A 10,518-nucleotide genomic window follows, 5' to 3' on the forward strand; every position below is an offset into this window, starting at 1 on the left:
GCAGGCTTAAACCTGTCTCTTAAACGGGAATCCGGGTAAGGATGCTTTAGTGAAAAAGAAGCGATGGGTCACGTCAACTTTAAATTGGCTGAGACGGAATTTGTTACCGGATATAATTATTTGCTCAGCTGGTGTACTCAGCATCGTGGCTAATTTGGCCAGGTTGGCCTATGAGAAAAGCTAGCAGCTAGCCATTTTAGACCAAATGGTTAAACCATGGTCTAAGCAAATTTCACAAGTATGGCCCCCCCCCCATTGTTCAAGTTCATGCAAAACCAAAAACTGTAGTGCAGATAAAAGGATAAGGTATTAGAGTATGTACATGCTGTGCAATGTAGACAATAGGCTAACACCTATTTGAATACACCTCTTTATTAAAAAGCTCTTTATAGCATATACAGCTGGAAGGGAAATTATCTTTATGAAATATTAGTGAAATCCCTTATGTATCTGTAGTTTGTGTATTTCCGAGAGCTTCACGGTGACGTTGTACTCAGCTTCCATTGTGTAGTCCAGTTCTGAGTTTTCTATTGGTTAGGGTTTCCCAGTAGTGGTGCCAGTTCCCATCTTTGTCTTCCCCAAATCCATACACATTCACCTGCATTGGAAATAAGTGTTTAGAGAGTTAGTTTAATAAAATGTTTACCAAAAAGTTTTATTTATGGCAATGTGGTATATTGTGTACGCAGTCTATACACCTACATGATTTGGGCCAGTAATGTGTGACGATACCACATATTGTCAGAGCTATGCTATGTAAATCCATTAGGTGTCAGGGTTGGTTTCCTGCACTGCAATTGTGTGTAGTATACAGTGTGTATCGTGTGTAGTACACAGTGTGTATCATGTGTAGTACACAGTGTGTAGTATACAGTGTGTATCGTGTGTAGTACACAGTGTGTAGTATACAGTGTGTAGTATACAGTGTGTATCGTGTGTAGTACACAGTGTGTAGTATACAGTGTTTATTGTATACAGTGTGTTTCGTGTGTAGTATACAGTGTGTATCGTATACAGTGTGTATCATGTGTAGTACACAGTGTGTAGTATACAGTGTGTATCGTGTGTAGTACACAGTATGTAGTATACAGTGTGTATTGTGTGTATCGTGTGTAGTACACAGTGTGTAGTATACAGTGTGTAGTACACAGTGTGTAGTATACAGTGTGTATTGTATACAGTGTGTATCGTGTGTAGTACAGTGTGTATCGTGTGTAGTATACAGTGTATCGTATACAGTGTGTATCGTGTGTAGTACACAGTGTATCGTATACAGTGTGTATAGTGTGTAGTACACAGTGTGTAGTGTAGGGAGGTGAGAAAGTACACTCCTATCTACATTCCTAGCAGAGCGTGTTGATATTTAGTATTTATTAGGATCCTCATTAGCTGCCTAATTGAAGATATTATTACTCTAATATTACTAATGTACAATATAAAATCCACAGTGCCTGCAGCTATGGAACCCTGACCTGTTCACCGGACGTGCTACCTTGTCCCAGACCTGCCATTTTCAACTCTCTCTCCCTGTTGCAACCTCTACAACCACTGTGATTATTATTTGACCCTGCTGGTCATCTATGAATATCTTGGAGAAAAATCTGGCCTTAATGGCCATGTACTGTTATAATCTCCACCCGGGACTGGCCACCCCTCAGAGCCTGGTTCCTCTCTAGGTTTCTGCCTTTCTAGGGAGTTTTTTCCTAGTCACCGTGCTTCTACATCTGCATTGCTTGCTGTTTGGGGTTTTAGGCTGGGTTTCTGTACATCTGCGGATGTAAAAAGGGCTTTATAAATAAAATGTGATTGATTGATTGATAGATAACCACAACATTACTGCGTGTTAGAGTGTCTCTCTTTACAGCCCCCATGGTGCCTTGGTGTTGTTGTATCTGTTGATATCTATAGGTCGTACCTCGTCACAGATGTGTAGGGCCAATATCAAAGCCATGAATCCGGTGGAGGGGTATTTTCCTTGATTGTCAAGCCAGGATTCATGAACATATTTCATAAACACAGGATTCAGAACCAATACCTGCATGGAATACATTGCACATTACATGTCTATCAACCTGATTGAATTAGAAAAATAGGAATGATGTCTATTGTGATGCATCAAATTTGAGAAGTAACTTTGTTAGTTTGATATTGTGTCTGAGATCAGATGCAATTATGCACTTTTAGTACACTCCCATTCTGATGCTGTCTCAAACTATGACTTGTAATGACAGATTTGCCCTTAGGCAAATAATAATACAAATGTCCCGTGTAGCTCAGTTGGTAGAGCACTACGCTTGCAACGCCAGGGTTGTGGGTTCGATTCCCACGGGGGACCAGTATGAAAATGTATGCACTCACAAACTAAGTTGCTCTGGATAAGAGCGTCTGCTAAATGACTAAACATTTAAATTATGTCTGACATCACCACCTCCTTTGTTAGAAAACCACCTGTAAAAACATTGACCCCCCCCCCCCCTAGTGGTCTGAATATTGACTTTGATCTCAGGCCCTTTTTATGACCAATTATATATTTTTGTTAACAGGTCTTGGAAATGAATGTATTCTTTCCACAGCTTATCAGCGTACACCCAATGTGTGTCCCCCTGTTGATGATGCTTATTATGCATTATGGTTGAACCAAAAGATTACATGTAACAAAAACAGTTAATGAAATTGGAAATATTTAAATATATATATGTGATATTAAATGAAACAATGTATGTTGATGCTGATGATAACAATGGCATAATATATGCAATACGCTGTGGACTATTGTCTTTTAACAGTTTCGCTTAATTCATTCTGATTAACCTAGCAATTAACGACACACCCATCACTATTGTCATTGGTTGCACTAATTGCACTGTTTGTCTCCATAACCTGGTTCAAGCATTCATGACATTACCCTGAAGAAGGCACAGTGATGCCAAAACATTGGTGGTTTCTTTCCCAGTAAATGACTGGGAGTTTATACATAGAGTTTATACATAGAGTGTGCAACTCCCTTTATTTGTTTTTACAGCTTACAGTTTATTCACCGTTAGTCAGCACCTTCTACATAAAATAATGTTCCCTGGGTGTGCGCCAGCTCATGCTTTTTATTAGGGAACCTCCTATAACCATATATTTAACTGTTTAAAAAAATGTTTTTATATTTACATGGCTCTGCCCATACCACACATCCTCAATTCCAAGCAGACCTACTGTCCAAGAGACAGTATAAAAGATCATGAATTAGATGTCATTGACTCTGTAGCTGTATTGTAACCATAATAAATTAACAAGGTGACTCACCAAATCTTTGTTGGCCTTTATCTTCTGTCTAAGAGGTAAATATGAGCTGTTGAATAAAATAAGACTTAATTTCATCTAGGAAGTGCTAGCTATGTTATCTTAGAAAAATGCATGGTGTTTCCCACTCCAGTCCCCCCAACAGCACACATGTTTGTTGTAGCCCCTGGACAAGCACACCTGATTCAACCTGTCAACTAATCATCAAGCCCTCAATTAGTTGAATCAGGTGTTTTTGTCCGGGGATACAACAACAACAACATGTGCCGCTGGGGGAACTGGAGGACCGGTGTTGAGAAACACTGTTATAACTAATCAGAAGAGTCCACAATAAGTTGTTACTCACAAAGTGATGTTAGTCCCAGTGGTCACGGCGCCTGGTAGCCACTGAAGGTCCAGAGTCTTGAAAGGGATCAGCAGGAACCTAGTGGCGTTGTCCAGATCTATGGCACTCTCTGGGTACATGACGTGATACGTGGTCCGGTTCCCAACATCCTCCTCATAGCCAGAGGTAAGAGCCATGTTCATTCTGGACAACACAGCAGGAATTCATACCATGACTGCAATATTTCAAAGCTCATAGTGACCGCATGGGTAGCGCCATTGAGGGCTCTCTTTATTTTAAGTAGTTGATTTCTTCTTCAACTTCTATGAGTTTATTGGCAGTCAGTAAACAAACAAATGGTGCATACCTCTATCTGGAGTGGTGCTGTGTGTACAGGCATAAAGCCAAGGTTGGTGATTTACTGCCACCTGCAGCTATGGAAGGTTTGCTCCTTTCTACTGGAGCGTACAGTCGTTCCCTACTTCCCACAAATCTAAAAGCATTGGATTGGTGGAGGCCTGGGTTAGCTAGTGGGAGTTCCACCATATTTCTTATATAGTCATTTCCTTTCAAATCAGGGAAGGGAAGTGAACAAGTGCACACTTTGAGCTAGTGGGGATAATTGGGACACAGCCGTTAATGAATTGGCTGATCCCTCCTGCTGACGTGGTTGGCAGGCACGTACACAGATAGGGTTCTACCTGTGTCTGAGGACCTGTCCCTTTTCCCTCCCACTTGCCAAGTGGCCTTTTGGGTGGTGGTATAAATTCTATTGTTTTGTCATTGTTGTTCTGAACACACTGCCCCCCCAAGTTGATGTGACATCTTCAAGTTCGCCACCCCGACCCCTGGTCTGCCCTGTACGGAGCCGAACGTGCCTGGTTTGAGATGCGGTCACCAGTTGAGTGTGTGTCGTAAGCTACCTAGTTTAAAATGTCAACAGTGCTGCCACAGCAGCATAACGTTTGATTTACATAATATTCGGCCTGGTTGGCTGATCGCCGACGCGCAGCAGAAAGACGGGCAGTTACCGGTGGGTGCCCTTTTTTCCCATTTTGAGCACCTGCCCCCTAAAAGGTATGCGCACTGCCCTGCCGTATGGAATCCTGTGATCCTTCCTTAACCCATAGGAAGTCCCACCCAGTTGACCAATTCAAAATGGCATAAGTCTTCAATGGCACTGCCAACGCTAAACCAGGCTTTGTGGCAAGGGCGCCCTCTGTCAACACCCTCTGTTGGCCTACCTTATGATGATGTCACTGGAGTCGATGACGGCTCCATAGCGGGAGCGTTTGAGGTTCCCAGAGTTCCCCACCACAGCACAGGTCCCATGGCGCTCAGGGTAGAGGTCAGCGTCGGGGATGACCTGGAACAACTTCTCCACCACCTCGCTGAAGTTGGCTGTGCTACGGTCATTCTGCATTTTCTGGTGATAAGATGGTACTTTATTTGATTGCGCCAGCCAAGACATAAAACACCAATAAATACAGAACAATGGTCAAGCAGCACAAAGCAGATGACATCAGCCCAAACCCTCACACACTAGTCAAATCTGATGTACGTATATTGTGTGATTGTATATCATGTTTTCATGTTCACCTGCAGAGGGAAATGAGCTGTTAAATCTGGTGCAATGCATCATTTCTCAGTATACTGAGACTTATGTTTGGATTGGTCATTGTCCCTGTCCAGAAAAACAGGTTATTGTTGACTACAATAGCAATCAGTTAGTCAGTTGTCAGTGACCACGATTGTATTGCAGCCTGTGAAGGAGCTGGCCTTACGCAATCACTTTAAAAGGCTTAAAAACAAACAGAAGTAAAGTGTGAAATAAAAGGCCAGGATAAACCAAGCAAAACCAGGCTGCATTCACACAGGCAGCCCAATTCTGATCTTTGTTCCACTGTGTAGTTTGACCAATAAAATCGGATAATTTCACATCAGATCTTTTTCGGCGCTAAACTGATTGGTCAAAAGACTAATTAGTAAAAAAAAAAATATGAATTGGGCTGCCTTTCTAAATGCAGCCACCTTACACCCACAATGATCTGTCAAGCAATAACACACCAGTTCATTCAATAATTGGGTCAGAGGGACAGTGTTCAATTAACCAGCCAATCAGGATGCACACCCAATTAACAGGGAAGAGGCACAATTGACATTGTAGCTATAGTATTGCCTGGAATGATGAATGGTTAAAATGAAAGGAATTCTGCATACAACTTGTTTTGTCCAATAGATAAGCAATACATTAAAACAATGCCCTTGTAGTGAAGGGCTCACTCATTCACACAGCCTAAACCCATCCAATAAAAGTTCATTCTGAATTAAACTCCCTCATATAAACACCTCATGAGAAAATAAACATGCAACAGTAGGCTATTAAAAAAGGTGCTTACCTTAAGAAAATAATGAACATTTCAATGTATAGTGGTAGTGAGTGTTTGGGACATTCATTGAGCAACAGGAACGTTAATAGGCTAATCTACATTGGAGGCTACTGTGACAGTTGATCAATCCCACTGGACAAAAACTGTTTGAATAAATGTTGTTTCCACATAATTTCAACAAAACAAATCTATATGATGACCTTGAATCAACATGGAAAATTGATTGGATTTGCATAAAGTCATTAATGTAAGGGAATGTCGTCTTCTTCACCCAACTTTTAACCTAAATCCAATGACATGGTTTAATGTATGGTTGATTTCACGTTAGTTGACAGCTCAACCAAAATGTAAATCAAAAGTTGATGTTGAAATGATGTCGGTGCCCAGTGGGGTTGTTCTTTACAGATGGGGTAAGCTAGTGCAATAAAGTTTTGAATAATCAATCATTTCCCGCCACAGGCTACTCTGGTGAGATGGGGTGGACGGTGTCTTATTTTTCTAATTGGTTCTCTTTTAACAGTTGACTCAACAAGCATAGTAGGCTGTTTGTTGTTGCTAGGGTCTGTGTATAGGCTATACATTCAATAAATGATAGGCCTATTACTGAATGCATTGGACTTGCGCTATAAATGATTTTATTTATCCAATGTTTGTTATGCCTTTTTGTTTTAACATAATGGAAAATATATATGTTAATAAATAAAAAATATATAGCCTACCCGCCACCACGTTCTGGTATCATTGGAGAGTTTCTTGTTCTCTCTCGTCAGAAATGGTTTGATAGATCTGATGAAGCACTTCTGAAACCATGGGTCATCGTCCGGCTGTGGAGAGAAGATCCCGTCTAACGGCCGAAGGGCATTTGTAACAAAATCCACAAGTGAATTGGAGGATTGCTGTCCAGAATAAAACACAACTATAGTAGTGAAGCAGAGTAGAACGGTGGTTAGAAAACCTTTTCTAATCCTGAAGATATTCATTTTGTGGGTGGCACAGAATCCTCACCACCTGTGAAGAGATCCATAATGTGAAAACGCCCCTAATATTAATGCTGCTTTCACAACATCTGGGAACTCGGAACTCTCTGACTCCCGAGCCTTCAACACAAATGGGGAACTAGTCTTCTTCTTCTTCTTCTTCTTCTTCAGTGGGGTTTATCGGCGGTTGGCATCCAACGGTATGGTGCATCACCGCCACCTACTAGACTGGAGTACAACTTCCTTATACTTTGCTTGAAAAAATTAATAAACAAATACCCTGCCATCTAACACTACACTCACAAAAAAATTTACAAAATAAAAAATAACACCACCCTACTCCACTATTTAAATCTATTTAGTCCTACCTCAGGCCAACAACCTGAAAGGATGTGACACTACTACTTAACACACCCTGTAACTCTTTTGATGTCAAGTCTGTGGTCCTCTGTAGCTCAGCTGGTAGAGCACGGCGCTTGTAACGCCAAGGTAGTGGGTTCGATCCCCGGGACCACCCATACACAAAAAATGTATGCACGCATGACTGTAAGTCGCTTTGGATAAAAGCGTCTGCTAAATGGCATATTATTATTATTATAAGTCTCGCACACCCAAATACCTCTCTGCAGTTGCCAACACAACCTCAATTTTTGGCGACTTACGTTCCATCCCTGCAAGTACAGTTGATAACCATTGCTATAAATGCTAAAAATCCAATCTCACTGAAACATGTATCACTTGTTGGCCTATCCCTCTGTACTGGTACAGATCTACTACTCACACCACTCCTCTCAGGATCCCTCCCCCTTGACCCATTTTCCACTACTTTCTTCACTGCCTCAGCATATGACAACTTCTGCACTACTCTAACCCTGGAAACCTCAACCTGCCTCTCTCGCACGGGACATTTCTGTACCCCAGCCCCATGGGAACCCCTACAATTAACACATACCACCACTTTCCCCAATGCTACAAATTACTTTGTCTCATGCCCTTCTGCACACTTCTCACACCTAGGAACCTCCCTCCTACACACTGCTGCCACATGCCCATAAGCTTGACACCTGTAACAACGTAATGTATTCGGCACAAAAGATTGTACAGAATAACTTATATATCCTAACATCACTTTGTCGGGCAAAGACTCAACATCAAAACTCAAAAGAACAGACAATGGCTCTTCTGTTTCCCCACTTACGCCACCCTGTCTGCGTCTCACCAAACGACGAGCATCACAAACACCGGGAATCTTCCTCTTCAGTTGGTCAACTTTTACATTTACCCCTACCCCAGTAATCTCTCCTTTCAATGGCGCCCTTTTCTTGAGAGCAAAACAATTCACATCTCTTGTCCCCATTCGTTTAACACGGAGCGCCTGCTCCCTCTGACCAGCAGAAACACAAACAATTATCACCAGACCACTTCTGGTTACCCTCACCGATTCCACAGCACCCAACTCTGTTTTCACCCACCCTGAAACCACAAATGGATCAGCCAAAAGACAAGGGTCCACTTTTTTGAAAGACTTCACTCCTACTGTCACAGACTCATCTTTATCCTGACCCTCGGTGCAAGCCTTGGGCTCTAAGAACTTCACCACACCTACAGTGAGGGAAAAAATATTTGATCCCCTGCTGATTTTGTACGTTTGCCCACTGACAAATAAATAATCAGTCTATAATTTTAATGGTAGGTTTATTTGAACAGTGAGAGACAGAATAACAACAACAAAATCCAGAAAAACGCATGTCAAAAATGTTATGAATTGATTTGCATTTTAATGAGGGAAATAAGTATTTTACCCCCTCTCAATCAGAAAAATGTCTGGCTCCCAGGTGTCTTTTATACAGGTAACAGCTGAGATTAAGAGCACACTCTTAAAGGGAGTGCTCCTAATCTCAGCTTGTTACAGTGGGGGAAAAAAGTATTTAGTCAGCCACCAATTGTGCAAGATCTCCCACTTAAAAAGATGAGAGAGGCCTGTAATTTTCATCATAGGTACACGTCAACTATGACAGACAAATTGAGGGAAAAAAATCCAGAAAATCACATTGTAGGATTTTTAATGAATTTATTTGCAAATTATGGTGGAAAATAAGTATTTGGTCACCTACAAACAAGCAAGATTTCTGGCTCTCACAGACCTGTAACTTCTTCTTTAAGAGGCTCCTCTGTCCTCCACTCGTTACCTGTATTAATGGCACCTGTTTGAACTTGTTATCAGTATAAAAGACACCTGTCCACAACCTCAAACAGTCACACTCCAAACTCCACTATGGCCAAGACCAAAGAGCTGTCAAAGGACACCAGAAACAAAATTGTAGACCTGCACCAGGCTGGGAAGACTGAATCTGCAATAGGTAAGCAGCTTGGTTTGAAGAAATAAACTGTGGGAGCAATTATTAGGAAATGGAAAACATACAAGTCCACTGATAATCTCCCTCGATCTGGGGCTCCACGCAAGATCTCACCCCGTGGGGTCAAAATGATCACAAGAACGTTGAGGAAAAATCCCAGAACCACACGGGGGACCTAGTGAATGACCTGCAGAGAGCTGGGACCAAAGTAACAAAGCCTACCATCAGTAACACACTACGCCGCCAGGGACTCAAATCCTGCAGTGCCAGACGTGTCCCCCTGCTTAAGCCAGTACATGTCCAGGCCCGTCTGAAGTTTGCTAGAGTGCATTTGGATGATCCAGAAGAGGATTGGGAGAATGTCATATGATCAGATGAAACCAAAATAGAACTTTTTGGTAAAAACTCAACTCGTCGTGTTTGGAGGACAAAGAATGCTGAGTTGCATCCAAAGAACACCATACCTACTGTGAAGCATGGGGGTGGAAACATCATGCTTTGGGGCTGTTTTTCTGCAAAGGGATCAGGACGACTGATCCGTGTAAAGGAAAGAATGAATGGGGCCATGTATCGTGAGATTTTGAGTGAAAACCTCCTTCCATCAGCAAGGGCATTGAAGATGAAACGTGGCTGGGTCTTTCAGCATGACAATGATCCCAAACACACCGCCCGGGCAACGAAGGAGTGGCTTCGTAAGAAGCATTTCAAGGTCCTGGAGTGGCCTAGCCAGTCTCCAGATCTCAACCCCATAGAAAATCTTTGGAGGGAGTTGAAAGTCTGTGTTGCCCAGCGACAGCCCCAAAACATCACTGCTCTAGAGGAGATCTGCATGGAGGAATGGGCCAAAATACCAGCAACAGTGTGTGAAAACCTTGTGAAGACTTACAGAAAAAAATTGACCTGTGTCATTGCCAACAAAGGGTATATAACAAAGTATTGAGAAACTTTTGTTATTGACCAAATACTTATTTTCCACCATAATTTGCAAATAAATTCATTAAAAATCCTACAATGTGATTTTCTGGAGAAAAAAATTCTCATTTTGTCTGTCATAGTTGACGTGTACCTATGATGAAAATTACAGGCCTCTCTCATCTTTTTAAGTGGGAGAACTTGCACAATTGGTGGCTGACTAAATACTTTTTTTCCCCACTGTACCTGTATAAAAGACACCTGTC

General features: G+C 41.9%; 1 protein-coding gene across 1 annotated transcript; it reads right to left on the minus strand.

The window, feature by feature from the left end:
- Window positions 1-321: 321 nt before the first annotated feature.
- Window positions 322-7,089, minus strand: LOC311111655 (CMP-N-acetylneuraminate-beta-galactosamide-alpha-2,3-sialyltransferase 1-like). Its single transcript, XM_084154439.1, has 6 exons — window positions 6,726-7,089; window positions 4,861-5,042; window positions 3,638-3,820; window positions 3,295-3,340; window positions 1,916-2,035; window positions 322-598 (listed from the first exon to the last, which is right to left on the minus strand). Exons 1-6 carry the CDS (start codon window positions 6,984-6,986, stop codon window positions 494-496), a joined length of 897 nt encoding a protein of 298 aa, XP_084010565.1. The 5' UTR covers window positions 6,987-7,089; the 3' UTR covers window positions 322-493.
- Between the last annotated feature and the right edge of the window lie 3,429 nt (window positions 7,090-10,518).

The sequence above is a fragment of the Coregonus lavaretus genome, assembly GCF_964263955.1.
Source record: "Coregonus lavaretus genome assembly, chromosome: 37".
In the NCBI taxonomy this organism is placed as follows: domain Eukaryota; kingdom Metazoa; phylum Chordata; class Actinopteri; order Salmoniformes; family Salmonidae; genus Coregonus; species Coregonus lavaretus.

Bases quoted from the DNA above. Each gene is read 5' to 3' on its own strand.
- LOC311111655 (XM_084154439.1), bottom strand. From the start codon at position 6,986: ATGAATATCTTCAGGATTAGAAAAGGTTTTCTAACCACCGTTCTACTC. The intron at 5,043-6,725 runs GTAGGCTATATA...TCTTATCACCAG, and splicing joins ATACCAGAACGTGGTGGCGG to AAAATGCAGAATGACCGTAG. The intron at 3,821-4,860 runs GTAGGCCAACAG...TGTGTTGTCCAG, and splicing joins TCCAGTGACATCATCATAAG to AATGAACATGGCTCTTACCT.